The 22,604-nt window shown below is 47.0% G+C and overlaps 1 protein-coding gene and 1 long non-coding RNA gene across 2 annotated transcripts; one reads left to right on the top strand and one right to left on the bottom strand.

The window, feature by feature from the left end:
- Window positions 1–363: 363 nt before the first annotated feature.
- LOC123091292 (uncharacterized) lies at window positions 364–2,159 on the top strand. Its single transcript, XR_006443021.1, has 2 exons — window positions 364–591; window positions 1,827–2,159. It is a non-coding gene; the product is annotated as an uncharacterized lncRNA (long non-coding RNA).
- Window positions 2,160–9,660: 7,501 nt separating this feature from the next.
- Window positions 9,661–10,999, bottom strand: LOC123091291 (myb-related protein 308). The gene is made up of 3 exons (XM_044512760.1): window positions 10,680–10,999; window positions 10,459–10,588; window positions 9,661–10,340 (listed from the first exon to the last, which is right to left on the bottom strand). The coding sequence occupies exons 1-3, from the start codon at window positions 10,810–10,812 to the stop codon at window positions 9,725–9,727; spliced, it is 879 nt and encodes a 292-aa protein (XP_044368695.1). The 5' UTR covers window positions 10,813–10,999; the 3' UTR covers window positions 9,661–9,724.
- Window positions 11,000–22,604: the final 11,605 nt, after the last annotated feature.

Raw genomic sequence — 22,604 nt, 5'->3', positions numbered from 1 at the left:
TCAATACGCACTAAAACTACAATTCAATTTGCACACTAGCCTCATCGGGCAAGGCTCTATACACGCCCTCTAAATGGTTTTATAAAGAACGCATATATAGAACAATACAAACAAAAGACATCAACAATGACAAAAAATTATGGAAGATCTATTTTCCATGAGGTGTCTTCCATACGCAAAGCTCCAAATAGCTAAATTGTCTCGTAAGCTACCAAGAATTTTGTCAACGCCTTCCAATCCAAACCCTGGGGGACTTGTTGGTGATTCTGATGATTGTTAGCGCTTGGTTAGCAAATAAGAAAGCGGTTCCTTGCAAAGGTGAAAAAGGCAAGTGGGCCCCACATCCTAGGGCACCCACGCCGCGAGAAGTAGAATCCGGTCATCCGCCGGTTTCGCGCTAAACCAGCCCAACTCAAAACCAAACCGCCGCAAAATTTTCTCCGATCCCATTTGAGAGTCATCGCCACCGCCGCCGCCGCCGCCGCCGCGAGAGGGGTCCGATCGCCGGTTCATGGCTGGTGCAGCGGAGGAAATGGGGGAGGAGCCGGCGCCGGGAGCGTTGAACGCATCGAGTGTCTGTTCCTGGTGGGGGTGAGTCGCTCGCGCTGCTCCGGTGTTTCCGATTCGTCTCCAGCTTGTCCGTGTTAATGCGCTTTGTCGGATGCCTCTGGCCGCTAAGGTGATCGGCGGCCGGTGGGGTTTCCGCGAGGAGGGCTCGTCGGGTTCGGAGGTTTCGGCTTTTGGAACCGGCGGAGCAGACGGTGGGGATGGGGAACTTGCGTGGCTGCAGTTTTTGGGGTGGTTTCGCGTGCCTGGCTTGGTCGTGCGCAGGGACGGTGTGATTTACGTAACTGCCACTTGATTCGCCATTCGCCATTGGCGTCTTTGCCTGCGTTTCTGTGCGCCTGAGCTGCCTCCCATCATCCCATGCCCAGCACCTGCTTGGTGTATTGACCCATTGGTACCTTCTTCGTTTCTGTACGTGTAGGTGCGCATGTGCAACATGTAAATGGCTCTTCTTCGAGTTGCTGGTCGTTGGGTTTTGCACTCGAGGAAGGTAACACCAAAGGGGAAAAAACATGAACAGTGCATCAGTTTGGGCATAGTTCGAGGGGATTTGGGTCAGTTGCAGGCTTACAGCCATCAAGTAGGTGTTGCAGCAATTGTATTCTCGTTTGTGAAATCAGTGGTTGCGATTCTGAGTGGCTGTCTTGTCGTCAATGATAATTGCTTTTGGTTTATTGGGAGAATATGTAAATTGTTGCTCCAGGCTTGCTCTCAGCCGCCTGAAGTTGCCATCAGAATGCCCGCTCTGATACTTCATGGTTTCCTCATTCATGGAAGGTTGTACCACCTGAGACACCTCTGTTTTTCGAAAAGGGGGATTGCCCCGGACCTGAGACACCTCTGTTATTAGTGGCGTTTATATGCTGCTATTTCGTTCTCAGCCCACTCGCGCATTTGGTCACTAACCAATGCTGACCTTTAGTCTGTCCAAGTTGGACGCTAACTAAAGATGCATGGAACTTTTTTTCTCTGGCTATTTGAATCTGTTAGATTAATTGGAGATTCCTATGGGGTGGATTCAGAAAGGGCTTTTCCTAGATTACACGACCCCTGAGTTCTAATACATCAAGAGCTTTTGGCATGCACAGAGTGGCTTTCCAAGTATCTGTATCCTTGAATACAACAATCTTTTGAAATAGTTAATTATTGCCAGGCTGAAAATTGGGCGACATTTCTAGTTTCTGTTTTTTCCCCATATATTACATAAGCACATGCAGTTCAAATCATGTTGACCATATATTTTCCTTACAACTCTGCAGGGGTGGACATCAGCACAGCCTCTCAAGTTGGAAGTGACAATGTGATGCCACAATCACGAACACAAGACACATTGATAAGCATGCTGGTCTGAACAAAGGCATTTGTATGATCCAAAAGTGATCATTTAAGTCATTTTTTGCAAGGTATATTGTCCATTGCCTATCAAGGTGGATCTGTGTATGTTTTTAGCAAATAGTTCATTCCATACCAGTTTAGATTATCTGCTGTTTTGTGAGCAGACCCCTATCATGTTTGGTGCATTGAAATTTTGATCTTGTAACTGTTTCAGCAGTAGGTCATTCTAGCCATATTGGCGCACTTTTTCTAGGGAACTCAAAGAGCATATATTGAGCCCACTTCGGCCCATTTAAACGAACCCGATGTTGTTATAATAATAATATATAAAGATATATAAACCAAGAAAAACCAAGTTCACAAAAAAGAAAACTCCAATCTCGTTAGATTTGTATGCCCTTTTCGAGCTTGCGGATTTGTTTACCATCAATTAGACCAATAATATATGAGTTATGTGCCATACAAACTATACCATTTGAAACTTCTTTCGAATACGAATTCAACGGTATACCTTTTATGTCATATAATTAATATTTTGTTACCCAAATTTGTGGTCAAAGTTGACCTTAAAATAGACGTGGGCCTTGTAAACCTGAAAGGAGGGAGCAAATTCTAAAGTGGCAATGTAGGACAAGTTTTCATTGTTTCTTTACTAGTATATGGCCAGCAAATTTGAAACGTGATTTAAATGGTGGTCTGGGATTCAGGTCCAAGGCCCAACACAGCAACACTGTTATGTTAGTACTTGCTTCTAAATGGAGCATGATGTGGTCTATCTCCTGTAGTCCTGTGTGAATCTGTTCTGCATGAATTGGACACTCCATTTAGCGGCATCTTTTTCTGAACATCCGGCCAGATGCTCCAAGTGTTAGGTAATGTTGTGTTTGCCTATGCTTTAGGATTTATCACAACATGCCTGTTATTTGGACGACTTCTTCAGAAAGATTGATTTCTAGAAATATGTCTAGTTCTGGCTTAGTCTTTCTCTTCACTGGACATTTGGGAGATACTGTCCTTATGGCATATCTTTTTTTTATGTAACTGATTACTTTTAAATTGTTCCTTTAAACTCAACATATCTAGCTAAGCTTCTGTCACAGTAAACAGTTATTTCTTTGATAACTTTTCTCTAACAGGGAAAGTCCTTTATATAACTCAACAAAAAGGCTTAACTTCAACATTTACAGAGGCTCCTCTTGTCTATATTGTCATACAAATATAGGTACCTCACCGGTGCAAAGTCATGTCATCACGTACATGATTTAGATGTTCACCTTATTCTTGAGCTATCATGGGAAGGTCAGAGTGACATTAATTACTATATTAACTAGTTGGTATTGCTTGAAAGTTGAACAACAGAAATGCAACTAGGATTTTTTATTCTTCTGCACCATTAGCTGGAAATATGAGTTAGAAAGAAACATGGTGCAATTAATTATGAAAAAAATGTTCCAGTGATGTCATACCTCGAAACATGAAAATAAATCTCATTTTATCTGCATGTTAGGTAGCCTGGATATGATGCAACGACAAAGATCCATAGAAGTTTCGAATTAATTGAGCTTACCCTATCTTCATGCTTTCTGTCATACCAAAGTGACCTGGTGGGTGCACTGGAGGTTATAATATCTTTCTTTTACCTCTCTTGTTAGGTGCGGGTTGTGATGCAATGACAAAGATCTTATGTTTTTTTTTTCCACCTGACCTACCTCATTCTAGAAGGGGTAATGCACTCTTCATCATTGATGTTACAGATACATCATATACCATCTTTCAGTTGCTCAGACTGTTGTGTTAGGTAAAGCTATACTGGGCATTGCATCATGTCTGCATGCCTCCACAATATCTCACCTACTTTAGTTTTTGGGTTTTGTGAGGTCCTTCTCATGGGTAGAAATAGAACCTTCGATAGACCTAACCTACCCTATCCTATGTAGTATGAATTTCAAAACATCTTTACTTCGTTTCGTCTCTTTTGCTTCAGAAAACAGATTTATCCAAAAAGTTTATGTGGCCATGACTTTCAGAAGCCAAAATAAAATAAAATAAAGCAGCCAAGCACGTGTCTCCCCACTCATGCCATTTGCGCAGCATGTCGGAACAGATTGAGAGTAATTTAACATGCAGTCAAATCAGCTGGGCATTTCGCTTTGTTGATAGGGAGAACCTCACCAATTGTTCTAATGTCCATAATGGAGTACCTATGCCATATCTTTGAGTGCAGGCGTGCAGCCATGAATAAAGTACTATTCTAGTCTTAAGAAGAACAATATCAGGTAGATATGTGCCTAATATAGTGCTCTGATCTTTTCAGTTTATGTTACTTCGTTTTCTTTTTGAAGAGATTCTTTAATTTCTGAAGTATGTGGTCTTTGAATTGACTCTGTTGTAGAAATACAGTGGGAAGTTTGCAAAAAATGGATCCACAGTGACCACAAACTGAAACACGAAAACAGGCTAAGGCAACGCGCCAGACTGCCTTCTATGACGGTGTAAAAATGGCCTGAACTGCATCCTAAACTAAGCTTGTAGTAAACTATCCATTTAGTTCCGTCCGTTCTCTATTACCATCGGTCAGCATTCAACCTTGATTGCAGGAATACCAAAACTATGTTGTACACATTTTACTACTAGCTTCTGTACTTTTATACGCATAGCATGCAGTTCATCGATTAACACTCGCAAGATGACTGCACATCTTTATCTCGGAGACTACAAAATAACAAGGTATAATACTAAACTCATCACAAGGAATCCATTCTGGGTGTAGGGATAGGGACCTGCGTAGGCTGATTATGGTTAATCTTAGCATAAATTTTCAAACAACCATAAATGCATTTTCTACCACTTTGTTGTCGCACTATCCAACAGCTTCATCAAGTCTGCACAGTTCTTTCTTGTTGTGATTTGGCTAAATACCACAAAAGTAGTTTTCAATGTCTCAGTGTTGGCCTTTCGGTTGGATCTTCCCCCATCTGCAGGATACTATGTTTTCGGGTCTTGCGGTTGACGGTGACTGCCTTTAAAAGAAGATCAATCAAAATTTACGCTGTAATCAAGAGCTTGGTGCCTTGATCGAAGAAGTATTGACTTCTGAAACTGAAAGAGTGAAAGTACCTGCAACTTAGATGCGCACAGTGGACCATACCCCCAGAAGCTCCTGCACGGTACTTCTCTCTGAAATAATTATCTGGTGGTACCTCAAAACAAGAGTTGATGCAGACTGGACATGGTAGCTTGGAGCACCACTGACATATGTGTGCATTCATGTGGCTGGGATGCCTGTGCACACTCCCAGCACGGTCCATGTCGCCTACATAACCAGGTATGCACCACCCACAAAGACACATGGGCAAGGGGACAAGATCTTAAGGGGATGAGCATCATGAGCATATGAATGTGATGTTGGGATGGTTAGGCAGATGGATAAGAAGCTCACCTTTTCGCATTCTCTTAACAAAATATCACCACTCACCACCGGTAGTCACCGCTCACTAGCGAGCACGAGATGTGGGCGACAAGATTTTATACACTGATCAAAGTTTACCCACCTGGATCTTGACCGTTCATTGGACAATGTGTGGGTCATGGTGATTGGACGCAAGGTCGAAAAGTCGAAAGGTGCATGTCGGATCTGCTATGCTGGACCGGAGTTAATCGATAAGCTGTTGAATTCTGCTCTGGCTAAGACTAGGAAATGGCAGGCTGTCATCGTTCCCAACTTTTTTTCTAGTATAGTACCAGACGCACCTTTCATTCTGGAGAAAAACCCCAGGGCGACTCAGCACTATTGCCGTTGAGCTAGGAGATCACCGAGGGGGACAGTTTGCAACCGGACGCTGCATCCACTGACCATTCGTGGGGAAGTCATTGGCGGGTGGGGAGGGGTCACCCGGGCTTCTAGAAGGTGAGCCCCCCACGAAAGGCAACGCTTTTCCCAAAAGCCACCAAAAGCTCGCCCAGGCCAATGGAGATTGACGTTTGAAAAGGAAAGGCGTGAGATGATACGGGAAAGGAAGGAGCAACGGGCAATTTGGAGGGCGCACAGCCATGCCGCTGTCTTTTTGGGGGTGACGTCATGCGAGCTACCAACCACCAGCTACCCGCCTACCACCGCCCAATGTATCACCCAAAACCCTTGGCTGCCTCCGTCCTCTCCCTGTCCATGCATCACCACCATCTTCTTCTCCCAAGTTGGTGCTAGTGGAAGACCACTCTCCCAAGATTCAGATTTCTTGCGGATGTGGGCTACGATCGGTTTATTTGAGCGGTTCGACGAGTTGTGCACCATTTTTTTTTTTTATTTTGCGCAGGAAGCTTCCCAAGACTCCAAGGAACCGATGCAGTGCTTGCATCGCTGACTGCCTCGATGAAATGATTCGATGGTCGTGGACATAGTACCTCCAGATGCTGAAATTCGTCTCTATCCAGGAGGAGCTTGATGGATCATCATCTGCTAAGAATATGGATGTGGGACACAGGATGGTTTGTTTGCAGCAGCATTGGTTGGCGGTGGCAGGAGAGAATGGATACTTATTGGGTGGAACTGTTTCGTCATCCGTGGCGCTTTTGGGAGACTGTTGATGAGGGGTAAGAATGGATTTTGCCCCACCCTGTGAGATTCAGGTGGTCAAATGAGAATAAATCTTCAGTAACCTAACCACAGATATTTCTTGGCATGAGAACAGATTTGGCCCCCACCATTAACATGATGTTCTGCCTAGGCTCCATGTTGCCAGTAGATCACAAGTCGTTATAGGCTTTATGGTAAGAATTTGGCATTTTCATGGATGAGCAGAAAGATCGGGTGGAAGGTTCATGTCATTTACGTGCTTGTTCTTCCCAGCAAGAAAACTTAGACCAACTGTAACTCTGAGCCAGAGCATAATTGGTTGAGCCACCTGCCCTCAGACTGTGGAAACTTTGTCGCTGCTGTCTATTTACATTGCAAAATGGTGCAAGTTTTCACAGGCACATTTCAACTACAACCAATGTCCAAGATTGTGTGCAGGTTTTCATAGGCATATCCCAACAAACCTATCTCCAAGATCATGAGAGCTCTTAATTATTGCCGTATGCTGCTGGTGCTGAGCCCGGCTCTGCGGGGGCCATAAGCTCGTGTGATTTGACCAGACAAGACAAACCTGCTCTTTCCACAGGCGTGCTTTAGTTAAGCGAACGTTTTGGCTTTGTCATGTTCAAGATAGTCGACTAAGCATCCTCAGTTTTAAATGATTGCACTAGATATCCTGGACATATCCAATCTATGAAGGTTTCAAAATATTTCCTCCCATGTGACCGCACTTCCACCATGGAAAATGATAATTTGAGATCTCAAGTAGGGACGTCAGAAAAATGGTGAGGAGTTGCACATATCGGAGATGTGTGTACTACTAATACTGGCTAGCTACTTCCTAGTTTCAGCTTTTGGTTGTTTTGCCATATCACATATGCATAGAGGCTTACATCTGGAGAGAAAATGAGGTATGCATCCGACAAGCCCAGCTCTTTTATTTACGCACTGTGCCCGACTTTCTCTATGTTTACCTAGTGATGAGGATCAGAAGCTACGGCGACGTAGTACTGATATTCAGACATTGTTTTACGGAAGTTAATATTCAGAACATTTTGGGCGTGCAGCCACTTGATTGCGTAGCCTTACTGAGTTACCTGCCGTCTTTACACAGAAGAGACAACTGCTAGTTGTTCTTAGTTGTTGACCTTGTTTTGAGTGCGGACAAATTAAGATAGGTGGCGTGACATATGGTAAGAAAAGGAAGAATCACCAACATGTTTTACCTGGTGCTTCGCTTCTGTTTCAAGATTAGCATTATGATGGAATGTAGATGCAGAAAAGAGAGTTGGTGGTCAGCAATTCCATGAGGACTTTGGCATTTCAACTTTGAGGCGGCATAGGTAATTTAGTATTAACACCGTCCTTCCCCTTTCCGCCAAAATCATGAGGCTTGAGAATAAAATCTGCAACTTTTATGATTGTAGCATGATGAATTAAAACAATACTGTTGTCATGTTTCAACTCTTTTTTTGACACAAATACCAACATTAAGGCCATGTGCAATGGTAGGTGTTTAGATAAGTACTTAGGGTTTTTGTTTAAGCACTAGCGTTTATTTATAGAGTGCATGTGCTTATTTAGGCATCTCCACTGTACAAATAAGCACTGTTGCTTAAGAAAAAATAGTTTATTTTTCTAAATATTTGTCTAAGCACCTGGCATTATACATGGCCTAATTGTGCCTTGCTTGCCCAGAAGAGAAGGGAACTAACGTACCATTGTTCTTTGTACAATCACCCTTTTTCTTGAAAGGAACGTTGTGCTGGAATTAACCTTTATTTTCAGTTGTCTAGCTAAATTGACATCTAATGATCTTAGAATGTACTCCCTCCGTTCACAAAGGGAGTAACTTTTTTCTGAATTGAATGTATATATACACGTTTCATTGTGTTTGTTCACTTATTTCAGTTTGTATATTGAAATATCCAAAACATCTCATATTTCTTAACGTAGAAAGTAAGATGGATGTTTCGGGAGAATATCTGCTTCTGAATTTTCTCTTTTGGGCCTTTTCTTTCAGTTTTGGCCGTTTTGTCTTGTAAAACCCGCATCATTTCGATGCTTCCGTTCTCTAATACAAATGGATACGGACATAGTTGCGTCACTACCTGAATCCGCAACTGTGCCGAGTGGCTCGAGTTTGCTGAGTTGGTTTTACCGGGTACTCGGTGAAGCGGAACAAAGCCAGGGTGCGCGGGAAAAAAAAACTCTTATGGCTACACATGCCATTAATTGGTATAAGAGGAATAAACACGTGATTGTTAGATAAGTGGGCATAGATGGATAAGTACTTATGTTAGGTTGAAACAGCTTAGATCCAGATAGCTCAAAAGCTTATTTATGGCCTGTGTTGCTGGAAACTGGAATACCTTGCCATGGAATGAGAAGGAACAAATAGCTGTGAAGCAACATGACAAACCAAACAAACTACTGATACCCTGACTGGCCCCCATCCGCCTCAAAAAACAAGCTGGCTTTAGATTACTGTAGTACTGGTCCATGATTAAATTACTAATTAGCCCACCAACTCCGGCATCCATACCCCCAAGAAGGCCAGACACAGCACACGCCAAGCTCTCTGACCATTAAGTCATTAACTAACCAAAAAGCTCCTCAGTCCATGCCCCTCCCCTCCTCCTCCTCCATGGCACTTTATCCCCTTCATTAACACCTCTCCCATACCTTCTACCTACCTACCTAACCAGAAAATATGGGCATCTCACATGCTGCCCACTCCCCTTCTCCTCTCTACAAGACAAACCTTTTTTATGCATAGAAAACTCAACCATTCAGTGATGTCACTGGATGGCCATGTCATGTGCGAGCCTGCAGACATCCAAGAACCTAACTTCCCATAACCACCACCAGCTAGCACCATAACGCTCACTCCCACTCTCATCAGTCATCACTATGCATCACTCACTCCCTAGATGATGAACCTAACTTCCCTAAATTGGGGATATGCTTGATTAGATCTAGTGGAAGATGATGAACTTCCTATGACAATATTAATAAAGACATGAAGGAAAGAAGGTAGGAGCTGCTGGCTGATGATCTATTCATGAACTATGTCACCTAGATGATGATGCATGCATGGCCCGATGCTAGCTGCGAATTAATAGAAAGGGAGTAGATTTAATTTCCTCATGAACATGTTACAGAGAGCTAGCGAGTTAAATTAATAATTAACCATGTGTGGCTTTAGTTAAAAAGGTATATGTCCGAATGTTACTGTTACTAGTGCTACTATTGGCCTCCTCCCTCTAGTGGTGCGATGAATCTAAACATGCGCTGCGCGCTGCTGGCCTGCTGCTGCATGGGCACGGAGGAAGCGCCGCCGCAGCGGCATCCCTCGCCGGCGCCCTGGAACCCGAGGCGGTTCAAGCACATGCACACCGCCGACGTGGACGTTGTTGCATTGTTCTGGCTCCCCGTCGTTGCTGCCTCCTGTTTCACCGCTGGGTCGTCTGGCTGGTAGGGCGCGAGGCTGATGGAGAGGTTGAGGTCGATGCCGAGGTGCCGTCGCGACGGTGGCGGCGGCGTGGCGGAGCCGGCCGGCTCGTCGTCGCTGCTGTGGCTGCAGGCGGGTTCGGCTGAGCTGGAGAGAGCCGCGAAGGGATCCTGCTGCTGCGGCTGGAGGTGGTGGCCACCGGGTGTGGCAGCAGCGAAGTGGCGTTCGTGCGCGGCCCGGAGCTGCTGCTGCTGCTGCGCGGGCATGGCGGCCGCCGCGATGGCATTGAGCGGGCGGTGGGTGTGCGGGTCCATGCCGCGGGCCAGGAGCTTGCGCTTGATGTGCGTGTTCCAGTAGTTCTTGATCTCGTTGTCCGTCCTCCCCGGCAGCCTCCCGGCGATGAGCGACCACCTGAGAGCACAAGCGCAAGACCGACACGATAAGAAATAAATAACGCCGTACGTCCGTGGATCGATCGATCTATCTATCTCCACTGATATATCATCATCAGAAGGACAAGAATTGTTACTTGTTGCCGAGCAGCTCGTGGAGCTTGATGATGAGCTCGTCCTCCTCCTCGGTGAAGTTCCCCCGTTTGAGGTCCGGCCTCAGGTAGTTGATCCACCGCAGCCTGCAGCTCTTCCCGCACCGCAGCAGCCCTGCACCACGCACCATGCATACACACACACATCATTCACCCGTCGCCGTACACCTAGACGCGTCTTGGTCGCCGATGAGCGCGGCACATACCTGCGGCTTTGGGGAGGGACCTCCAGCAGCCCTCGCCATGGGCCTTGATGTAGGCGATGAGGCGCTGGTCCTCCTCCTTGGTCCAGGCGCCCTTGTTGGTGTGCGCCTTCTCGCAGCACGGGGACCTACCCATGCCGCCGGCACGTATACGATACCTACGTAGACAGGAGGAGATGCCGCCGGCGCCGCACACGAGTAACGGACTGATGATATATGCTGTTGTGGTTGTGGGTGGGTCTGAGGGAAAGGAGGAGCGGTGTGGTGTTGGTGGTGCGTGCGAGCGAGCGAGCTTTTTGAGAGAGAGCGAGGAGGAGAGAGAGGGGAGACGGGGGTGGGTAGTTGGTTTTATACGGGGAGGAGGGGAGGAGGAGGATGGGGGTGGAGCGGAGCGGGGCCCCATTGACGCGGATCCCTCTGGGCCATTTGACCGAGTTGGTGCGATGAGAGGAGAGGGGGGAGGTGGGGCGAGTGGTTGCAAAGCCCTAGGCCTGGATTTGGTAGGTAGGTATGCTCCGCTTCTTCTGCTCGACTGCCGCTTGTCCTATTCCCTTCCTCCCCCCTCTCTTTCTTTTTTTTTAATTATTATTCGCTTCGTGGTTTTTTTCCATTTTGTTTTTTTTTCTTTTGGGGGTAGGAGGGGGGCTAGTTGGTAGGTGTACCCGGCGAGCGCACACCAGCAGTAGTAGGTGCGGCCTAATGAATGCAACGGGGTTGGGTTTTGGGGTGAGGCAGAGGCTATTGGTTTTTGGAGGGAGGGTAGTTCAACATCAAATGGCTAGTTCTTTTACTTGAAAATTCTACACTTGCCTCGAAAAGAAAAATTCCATACCTTGGGTCCTTGGCAGTTGGTCAGATATCTTACTATACTTAGGAAATGCAAGTATATTGGTTTTCCGTCTCTATCGTCGACTGGGGCAAAAGGGGAGGTACTGCCTTATTTCTTATCTTTGCGGCCATTTCGATGAGCAGTTGCCTTGTTGCATGCCCTTCATTTTTTTCAAATATTGAGCTGATGCACGAGAGATGCAAGGTATATAGCGATGTGCGCCACAGAGGCAGAAACCTTTGGGCATGCACTTTAATTTGAAAATAATTATAACCATTGATTGATATTCTTTTTATTGGACATGGCATATCTCACAAGAGTTATTGAATGTTTTAACTCAAATCTAGCATCCCTCTAACGATGAAGTCCCCCAAATAATAATATACTAGAAGTGGATGTGCTTTGCCGTGATGTTGGTGTTGTTGGATTTCTTGAAAAAATAATCATTTTGTTTCAAAATATAAGGTGTATTGATTTTTTTTGAAAGTCAAACCTTTTAAATTTGATCAAATTTATAGAGAAATATATCAAAATCCATAATATCAAATCGGTATTTTTAGATTCATCATGAAAAGAATTTCCATACTTATTTTGTTTAATATTGTGGATGCCGATATTTTTGATGTGAACTTGGTCAAACTTAAAGAAATTTGACTTTCAAAAAACTAATACCACTTATATTTTGGAACTGATGGAATAGTTAGTTGGCGGATGGGGGAGATGATAGAGTGTGTTTTATTTTTATTTATAGTGCGGTGATTTGGTGGGCCTTTCGTGGTGTGATTTCATGTTATTCACTAACCAACCTATATTTATGTGGGAAATTTTTTGTATTGGTGGTTGCATGTACTATATTTTTGGTACAATATCACATGGTGACGCTTTTTTTCTAGGTGGTGGGAGGGTGCGCACGATTGATATGTTTTATAGGTCGGTTGCTGCTAATTTGTTTGAAAAATCGTTGGCCCAGTCAAAATCGTAAACTAAATCCAAAATTGAATACCTCAACTGGACGAAAGAGCTTCAAAATTAGGGAAGATATTGAACTAAAAAAATGAATGGGATAGCTTGTGAAATTGTTGACCCGATTCTAAATTGACCTCAATTAATTGCGAGGCCTTAAAATTTGGAAGCATGGTGTATAGTATAAAAGAATTAAATAAGAGGGCTTTCAGAAATTGTTGATCTGGTCAAAATCAGATGATCCAATTCTAATTGGAGATCTCAACTGAACATGAGCTCTTTAAATTTAGGGAGATCAGTGTTATAGAGGATTTGGGACATGCAAAGGAGGAACGTGAACCCATCGTTTCATCTGTTTCAAACTGTTGTTACCACATGAGACCATGCAAAAGTATCGAGTTTGAAACAAGCTTCATTGCCCTTCCCCACGCATATCGACGGCCCGACATTTTTCTAGCATCCCACGCTAAGGTAGCTATCTCCTCCTTTCTAAGATTCTAGAAAACCAACCCATCCCTAGCACTAAGCACTAGCAGCATGTCTTTGTGTGTGCGATTGTGCATGAAAGGGAGAAGCAAAGAAAGGAAAAGAAGCAAGGAAAGGCAAGATAGAGGAATCTTGTCCGTCGGTTTGGTCACCTACCCGCCCGGTTCTTCTCCTCCTCCTCTCCTCCCTCTTGATATGCACGGAGCAACTTGTCCTGGCCATTGTTTTGATTAGTGGGATCCGCTAGGGTAGGTACTTTATCTTTCCTTGCAGCCTGGTTGGTGTGCATGTTGCTGGTATGGTGGAGTGGAGGAGGTTCCGTACAAGCTTCGGAAGTCGCACTCCATCCCGCGCGCATTATTAGTAGTAGTAGTACTACAACACAGAGTGCATTGCCTCATACAAGTACTACAATTTTTTTGCAAAAAAGGTTAAATGTATGCAATTTGCAATATATACTCATGTTCGATTCGAATTTCAGACTGTCAAGAGGGTCGGACTATCGATGGTTGTACTCATGGAGTTTGGATACTACAAAAAAAAAGGTACTTGCGCACTACTAGTTCTGCCCCATACTGTTCTTATAACCAAAAAGTCACTGAAGTGTCTGAAAAAAAAAGTCATTGAAACGAGCGCTTTATTCTCCAAGGACGAGTATGGACTCGCCTGGGATTTGGTGGTGATTTCGGTTATCTAAAGAATATAATCAGTCCTAGTCCCATCCATGCAAACTGGCCGTTCCCCTAATTTGGTGTTAGGAAACCTCACTCTGCTGCGCTTTTCATGCCCAACAATAGTAGATATACTCTATGCAACAACTAAAAGTGCTTATCTAACTCTATCCAAGATGAGATTACATGTCATTATAAAGCACCTAAAGTATCATATATTTTTTTCTAACAAGTCCATATTAATTCCAAATGGAAACTAATACTCCTAACGTTTACTGAGTACGTTTCTTCAGTTGGGGTGCACATAACATAAGCATGCACCATGCAAGCCGGGCGCGGGAGATGCAAGTACTACCGAGAAGAAGAAGAGGATAAGAAAGGAGATTCATGTGGAACGGGTAGCTAGGGAATTGATTGGTGCGAAATAACTCCGAGAGGTTAGGTTAGTTTTCTCCTCCTCCTTGTTGGATGCAGATGTGTGGTGTGGCCGGTCTCCCGGCCCATAGCGACAAAGATCTGGTAGTGGTATCTCTGTCCAAGGAAAGGCACATTGAATGCATCCATCACCCGCCTCTCTCACCCTGTGTTCTCTGCTTGCTTGCACCAACACCACCCATACAATTGCAGATACAGACGAGTGAACAGCGCTGCTGAGGGTAGGAGGCAGCAGGGTCTCCCCAGTAATGGCACCGTCCTCCCTCCACCCTGCATGCATGTTCATGGACCCTGTCTTGATGAGCTACAACGTCAGACACACTAAGCATGCATGCATGCATGTTGTACGTACAGTACTACTAGGCCGTCACAGTACGTACTACTAGGTGGTAGGAGCAGTACCCACACGCATCATATGACCAAAGTCCTAGGAAAAATAAGCTTCTTCGGCTTTCCCTCCTGTATCTGTACTTATCTGCGACCGGACGGGGCGATTCAACTGCTGTGCACCGTCGCCGCCCGGACTTGCTTGGATCTGGATCTTTGGTGTTTGGTGTCACACGGCGAGGGCAAGGCAATGTAGACCCGTTCTACCCAGGTGCATTCCTGGGACTAGGAGGAAGGGAAGATGAAGAGAATTGAAGAGAGCAAGTAAAGGTGGCGTTAATGAATGTGAGCTGCTGCTGCACCTGGCCAAATCCAACAGGCAGGTAGAAGTAGGTACGTTTCGATAAACAGGAGGTCGGTAGCGTGGGCTTCAATAAATTGGCTCTGCGCTGCCATGCTGCCGCCTCACCGGTCCTCTCCCGTTCAAATCTGTTCAACAAGAGAAAACTTGCAGCATGAACGGACAAATTATGAGTTGTTTATCTAAAATAAGTTGAGAAACTACAACACCCGGGTGAGCTTGCTTAGCGCACGACACAACCAGCCGGTGGACGCTGGAGACGGCAAGGTCCTTCTTGTTGGCTTTACAGGATCAGCCATTGGCGGTCAATGCAGTATTATTATACATCATGGCGTGATTGGCTTGGTACACTCTTTTCTAGCGGTGTCAGCACTCAGCTTGGGAGGTTTCTCCTCTCCGGGCCCTTCTTAGAAAAATCTACCGGCGGTTGGACAAGAGATGGACTAGGAGTAGAAATGGCAAGAAAGGTGTTCGCATCGCCATGGAGGTTAAGTAAGTGACGCCACACCCACCCCACCGCTAATTTAAGTCCATGGAGACTTGATTGTGTCGCATCTTTCCTGAAATGCAATTAGCGCATCATTTTCTCCATGCTACTAAAAAGTCGTCGCCATTACCATGCATGCGATATGAAGCTCATGCATAGCCATCCATGGAACAGTACGGACACGCTTGGTTCATAGCAAACGATCGTGGCAAAAAGTTATAAAGAGTACTGTATATAATTAAACCAAACCAACTCAGGTACGCATGGTTTCTTCGGATGACAATGCTAAGCATTCGATTCTATTGGAAGCTTTTATGTTTTGCTTTGTCAAACAGAAGCTTTGAAAGAAACGGGGGTGTGATCTTGCAGCTGATGAGACCCCACGCACGACGTTGGTTGTGTAGTACGGGCGTGTCGTCCGTACGCCCGGAAGAAAAGTGAGAGACATCGAGTGGTAGGAGGATAGGATGACGGACAGCTTTGACTTGAACAAATCAGAACGTCCCTGATCGAGTCGACCCTTCAATTCGTGTTTGGTGTGTACGGATGCTATCGGGAGTTTTAGGTCTGGTCGCTGGCATTTTCGGATCAACAGTGTGTGCTGTGTGCATATCATGTGTCTCCATCTTTGTCCTCGAGATCAGGTGTCGCTTGTCTTTCTATAATTCGAGTTTATTAAGTTATTATCTGTCACCAGTTTTTGTTTGCCAATCAACACCTCCTTTATTAATCGGCAGTGCTAGGCGCCGGCTGGCCCCAATTTTCGGCCGGTCGCCTCGCTGCAGCTTGATTAAAACGACCAGGACCGTGCAATGTGTTTCCTTTCTTTCCGCATCTATCCTTCCTCCCTCACGGGATCGAGCCCCCGTCGCGCCCTCTCCACCTCTGCACCCGCGACGCCACCTCGTGCTCGTCCACGGCTGTCGGCCACCCCGCGCCACCACATCCGTCGTCGCGCTCGCCGTCTACCATCATGACGAACACACCTCCTTGGTTGAAAAAATATGGTGGCAGTCCTGGCAGCTTTTTTATTGCTGGTCGTAGCAAAACGGAGACATGGTTCTAGCAAAACAGCCGCTTGTAGCTCACCCCCCCCCCCCCCCCCCCCCCCCCGCCGCCGGTTGTAGTCGTCATGCTGGTCGCCAACATTTACGTCGCCGATTGTAACAAAATACCTCACACCTTCCAGCAAAAGAACATTGTGGTTCTAGCATTGTCTGTTGCGGGTTGCATCACCCATGTCGCCACCATGCCCGTCTGCAGATGGTAGTAGCGGAGGTGATCAGTTCCGGCGTTTTTTTCCTATTGCAACAAAGCACATCACTTGCGACGGTCGTCGACCTCAACTTCCAACAAAGCCGCGTAGATGGTTCCAGCAATGAAAACCATCGGGTAGCAACACGCGGCAACATTGGTTGCATCTCATCAAAAATTTAATGGCCATGAGCTCGCAGTACGCAGTCGAGCGGGTTTCCGGTGATGAGTGTGACCGTGGCAGCATCCCTCGTTAGTTGCAGTATCCCTGGATGGTTGAGAAACTTTGTGGCCGTGCGAGAGGGAGGAGACAGAAGGAGGAAACGGCCATGGCAGCGAGAAATCGGGGGAGAGGAGTACCAGCGAGAGGAAGGGAAGGGTAAGGAGTAGAGGAGGAGAGGTTGTGCCCTGTAGTCGGAGGGGCATGTGGTTCCCTGGTGTTGGTGGGTGTCGCCGCACGTGAATAAAGGGTGGGCACGAGCGACACGAATGACCGAAGACTCAGCTGGTCAGTCAGCGTGTAACATTTCCCTTTATTACCTGGCTACAATTGTAGCATCAGAATCAATTAGAGGGATAACAACCTCTCGGGCCGCTTGTAGCTCACCGTGCAGGTCATAAAACACGGCCGCCGATGTGGCAATGATTTTCAATGTGGGTCGTAGCAAAACGTAATCACAGTTGCAACAAAAAGCATCATGGCCCCCGTCGCCGATTGTAGTCGTCGTGCAGGTCGCCAACATTTACATCGTCAGTTGTAACAAAATACCTCACACCTTCCAGCAAAAGAACATTGTGGTTCTAGCATTGTCTGTTGCGGGTTGCAGCACCCATGTCGCCGCCATGGCCATATGCAGGTGGTAGCAGCGTGGTGATCAGTTCCGACATTTTTTCCTATTGCAGCAAAGCACATCACTGGCCACGGTCGTCGACCTCAACTTCCAACAAAGCCGCGTAGCCGGTTCCAGCAAAAAAAACGTCGGGTAGCAACACACGACAACATTGGTTGCAGCTCGTCAAAAATTTAATGGCCATGAGCTCCCAATACGCAGTCGAGCGGGTTTCCGGTGATGAGTTTGACAGTTGCAGCATCCCTCGTCAGTCGCAGTATCCTTGGATGGTTGAGAAACTTTGTGGCCGTGCGAGAGGGAGGAGACGGAAGGAGGAAGCGGCCATGGCAGCGAGAAATCGGGGGAGAGGAGTACCAGCGAGAGGAAGGAAAGGGTAAGGAGTAGAGGAAGAGACGTTGTGCCCTGGAATCGGAGGGGCATGTGGTTCCCTGGTGTTGGTGGGTGTCGCCGCACGTGAATAAAGGGTGGGCGCGAGCGACACGAATGACCGAAGACTTAATTGGTCAGTTCGCGTGAAATGTTTCCCTTTATTATATGGCTACAATTGTAGCATCAGAATCAAGTAGAAGGTTAACAACCTCTGGGGCCGCTTGTAGCTCACCGTGCAGGTCATAAAACACGGCCGCTGCCGTGGCAATGATTTTCAATGTTGGTCGGAGCAAAACGTGATCACGGTTGCAACAAAAAACATCATGGCCCCCGCCGCCGGTTGTAGTCGTCGTGCAGGTCGCCAACATTTACGTTGTCGGTTGTAACCAAATACCTCACACCTTCCAGCAAAAAAACATTGTGGTTCTAGCATTGTCTGTTGCGGGTTGCAGCACCCATGTTGCCGCCATGGCCGTCTGCAGGTGGTACCAGCGGCGGTGATCAGTTCCGACATTTTTTCCTATTGCAGCAAAGCACATCACTCGCCACGGTCGTCGACCTCAACTTCCAACAAAGCCGCGTAGCCTGTTCCAGCAAAAAAATTACCGTGGGGTAGCAACACGCGACAGCATTGGTTGCAGCTCGTCAAAAACTTAATGACCATGAGCTCGCAGTACGCAATCGAGCGGGTTTCCGGTGATGAGTGTGACAGTTGCGGCATCCCTTGTCAGTTGCAGTATCCATGGATAGTTGAGAAACTTTGTGGCCGTGCAAGAGGGAGGAGACAGAAGGAGGAAGCGGCCATGGCAGCGAGAAATCGGGGGAGAGGAGTAGCAGCAAGAGGAAGGGAAGGATAAGGGGTAGAGGAAGAGAGGTTGTGCCCAGGAGTCGGAGGGGCATATGGTTCCCTGGTGTTGGTGGGAGTCGCCGCACGTGAATAAAGGGTGGGTGCGAGCGACACGAATGACCGAAGACTCAGCTGGTCAGTCAGTGTGGAACGTTTCCCTTTATTATCTGGCTACAATTGTAGCATCAGAATCAATTAGAGGGATAACAACCTTTGGGGCCGCTTGTAGCTCACCGTGCAGCTCATACAACACGGCCACCGCCGTGGCAACGATTTTCAATGTGGGTCGTAGCAAAATGTGATCACGGTTGCAACAAAAAACATCATGGTCCCCGCCGCCGCTTGTAGTCGTCGTGCAGGTTGCCAACATTTACGTCATCAGTTGTAACCAAATACCTCACACCTTCCAACAAAAGAACATTGTGGTTCTAGCATTGTCTGTTGCGGGTTGCAGCACCCATGTCGCCGCCATGGCCGTCTGTAGGTGGTAGCAGCGGCGGTGATCAGTTCCGGCATCTTTTCTCCTATTGCAGCAAAGCACATCACTCGCCACGGTCATCGACCTCAACTTCCAACAAAGCCGCGTAGCTGGTTCCAGCGAAAAAAAACCGTCGGGTAGCAACACACGACAGCATTGGTTGCAGCTCGTCAAAAATTTAATGGCCATGAGCTCGCAATACACAGTCGAGCGGGTTTCCGGTGATGAGTTTGACAGTTGCACCATCCCTCGTCAGTTGCAGTTTCCCTAGATAGTCGAGAAACTTCCTGGCCATAAGAGAGAGAGGAGACGGAAGGAGGAAGCGGCCATGGCAGCGAGAAATCGTGGGAGAGGAGTACAAGCAAGAGAAAGGGAAGGGTAAGGGGTAGAGGAAGAGAGGTTGTGCCCTGGAGTTGGAGGGGCATGTGGTTCCCTGGTGTTGGTGGGTGTCGCCGCACATGAATAAAGGGTGGGCGCGAGCGACACGAACGACCGAAGACTCAGCTGGTCAGTCATCGTGAAACGTTTCCCTTTATTATGTGGCTACAATTGTAGCATTAGAATCAATTAGAGGGATAACAATCCCTAGGGCCGCTTGTAGCTCACCGTGCAGGTCATAAAACACGACCGTTGCCGTGGCAATGGTTTTCAATGTGGGTCGTAGTAAAACATGATCACGGTTGTAACAAAAAAACATCATGGCCTCCGCCGCCGGTTGTAGTCCTCATGTAGATCGCCAACATTTACGTTGTCGGTTGTAACAAAGTACCTCACACCTTCCAGCAAAAGAACATTGTGGTTCTAGCATTGTCTGTTGCGGGTTGCAGCACCCATGTTGCCGCCATGGCCGTCTGCAGGTGGTAGCAGCGGCAGTGATCAGTTTCGGTAGTTTTTTTGCCTATTGTAGCAAAGCACATCACTGGCCATGGTCGTCGACCTCAACTTCCAACAAAGTCGCGTAGCTGGTTTCAGCAAGGAAAATCGTCGGGTAGCAACACGTGACAACATTGGTTGCAGCTCATCAAAAATTTAATGGCCATGAGCTCTCAGTACGCAGTCGAGCGGGTTTCCGGTGATGAGTGTGACCGTTGCAGCATCCCTCGTCAGTTGCAGTATCCCTGGATGGTTGAGAAACTTTGTGGCCGTGCGAGAGGGATGAGACAGAAGGAGGAAGCGGCCATGGTAGCGAGAAATCGGGGGAGAGGAGTACCAGCGAGAGGAAGGGGAGGGTAAGGAGTAGAGGAGGAGAGGTTGTGCCCTGTAGTCAGAGGCGCATGTGGTTCCCTAGTGTTGGTGGGTGTCACCGCACATGAATAAAGGGTGGGCACGAGCGACACGAATGACCGAAGACTCAACTGGTCAGTCAGCGTGCAACGTTTCCCTTTATTACCTGGCTACAATTGTAGCATCAGAATCAATTAGAGGGATAACAACCTCTGGGGCCGCTTGTAGCTCACCGTGTAGGTCATAAAACACGGCCGCCGCCGTGGCAATGATTTTCAATGTGGGTCGTAGCAAAACGTGATCACTGTTGTAACAAAAAACATCATGGCCCCCGCCGCCGGTTGTAGTCCCCGTGCAGGTCGCCAACATTTACGTCGTCGATTGTAAAAAAATACCTCACACCTTCCAGCAAAAGAACATTGTGGTTCTAGCATTGTCTGTTGCGGGTTGCAGCACCCATGTCGTCGCCATGGCCGTCTGCAGGTGGTAGCAGCGGTAGTGATCAGTTCCGGTATTTTTTTGCCTATTGCAGCAAAGCACATCACTGGCCACGGTCGTCGACCTCAACTTCCAACAAAGCCGCATAGTTGGTTTCAGCAAAAAAATCGGGTAGCAACACACGACAACATTGGTTGCAGCTCGTCAAAAATTTAATGGCTATCAGCTCGCAGTACGCGATCGAGCGGGTTTCCGGTGATGAGTGTGACAGTTGCAGCATCCCTCATCAGTTGTAGTATCCCTGGATGGTTGAGAAACTTTGTGGCCGTGCGAGAAGGAGGATACAGAAGGAGGAAGCGGCCATGGCAGCGAGAAAGCGGGGGAGAGGAGTAGCAGTTAGAGGAAGGGAAGGGTAAGGGGTAGAGGAAGAGAGGTTGTGCCTTGGAATCAGAGGGACATGTGGTTCCCTCGTGTTGGGGGGTGTCGCCACACGTGAATAAAGGGTGGGCGCGAGCGACACGAACGACCGAAGACCCAATTGGTCAGTTAGCATGAAATGTTTCCCTTTATTATCTGGCTACAATTGTAGCATCAGAATCAATTCGAGGGATAACAACCTCTGGGGCCGCTTGTAGCTCACCGTGCAGGTCATAAAACATGGTCGCCGCCGTGGCAATGATTTTCAATGTGGGTCGTAGCAAAATGTGATCACAGTTGCAACGAAAAACATCTTGGCCCCCGCCGTCGGTTGTATTCGTCGTGCAGGTCGCCAACATTTACGTTGTCGGTTGTAAGAAAATACCTCACACCTTCCAGCAAAAGAACATTATGGTTCTAGCATTGTCTATTGCGGGTTGCTGCACCCATGTCGTCGCCATGGCCGTCTGCAGGTGGTGCAGCGGCGGTGATCAGTTCTGGCATTTTTTTCCTATTGCAGCAAATCACATCACTGGCCATGGTTGTCGACCTCAACTTCCAACAAAGCCACATAGCTGGTTCTTGCAAAATAAACTATCGGGTAGTAACACATGACATCATTGGTTGCAGCTCATCAAAACTTTAATGGCCATGAGCTCGCAGTACGCAGTCGAGCGGGTTTGCAGTGATGAGTGTGACAGTTGCAACATCCCTCGTTAGTTGCAGTAGCCCCGGATGGTTGAGAAACTTTGTGGCCATGGGAGAGGAGGGAGATAGAAGGAGGAAGTGGCCATGGCAGTGAGAAATCGGGGGAGAGGAGTAGTAGCGAGAGGATGGGAAGGATAAGGGGTAGAGGAAGAGAGGTTGTGCCCTGAGTCGAAGGGTATGTGGTTACGTGGTGTTGGTGGGTGTCGCCGCACGTGAATAAAGGATGGGCGCGCACAACACGAACGACCGAAGACTCGGCTGGTCAGTCAACGTGAAACATTTCCCTTTATTATTTGGCTACAATTGTAGCATCAAAATCAATTAGAGGGATAAAAACCTCTGGGGCAACCATACACTAGGAGTGAATTTAGCTAGCCCTTGTAAAGTTTCCCTTTTTGTTTCCTAGAAATTGATATGAATCTTGAATTCTTTTTTTCTTTGCTTTCCCTTCTTCATCTTGTAGACTCTCCATTGGCGGAGGAGGAGCCATGATAGATGTGCAGGAAATTGCCAAAAAAAACGCCGTTGATAAGGCAGCCAAAATTTATGCTGAAGAGGCTGCAGTATTTGTGGCTAAAGGAGCCTGGAAAGTTGTTGAAGAAACCCATGAGGCTCCCAGCAACACATTTACCTGCGTTGGCACGGATGTTGAGATGAGCGAAGCCGGCAATGAAGATCTGAAAGTGCTAGTTAGAGACTAGAGAGGGGTGAATAGGCAATTTTTATGAAAGTCTTCAAAACACGAGGTCTTTGAAGATGAACTGTAAATCTAAACCTATATGA

Source organism: Triticum aestivum, chromosome 4B (genome assembly GCF_018294505.1).
Source record: "Triticum aestivum cultivar Chinese Spring chromosome 4B, IWGSC CS RefSeq v2.1, whole genome shotgun sequence".
NCBI classification, from domain to species: Eukaryota; Viridiplantae; Streptophyta; class Magnoliopsida; order Poales; family Poaceae; genus Triticum; species Triticum aestivum.
Note: the sequence above shows the minus strand (reverse complement) of the source record. Positions and strands in the feature narration are given on the sequence as shown.

Coding starts and splice junctions, on each gene's coding strand:
- LOC123091291 (XM_044512760.1), bottom strand. CDS start 10,812: ATGGGTAGGTCCCCGTGCTGCGAGAAGGCGCACACCAACAAGGGCGCC. Junction 10,589..10,679: donor GTCCCTCCCCAAAGCCGCAG/GTATGTGCCGCG, acceptor TGCGTGGTGCAG/GGCTGCTGCGGTGCGGGAAG. Junction 10,341..10,458: donor CACGAGCTGCTCGGCAACAA/GTAACAATTCTT, acceptor TTGTGCTCTCAG/GTGGTCGCTCATCGCCGGGA.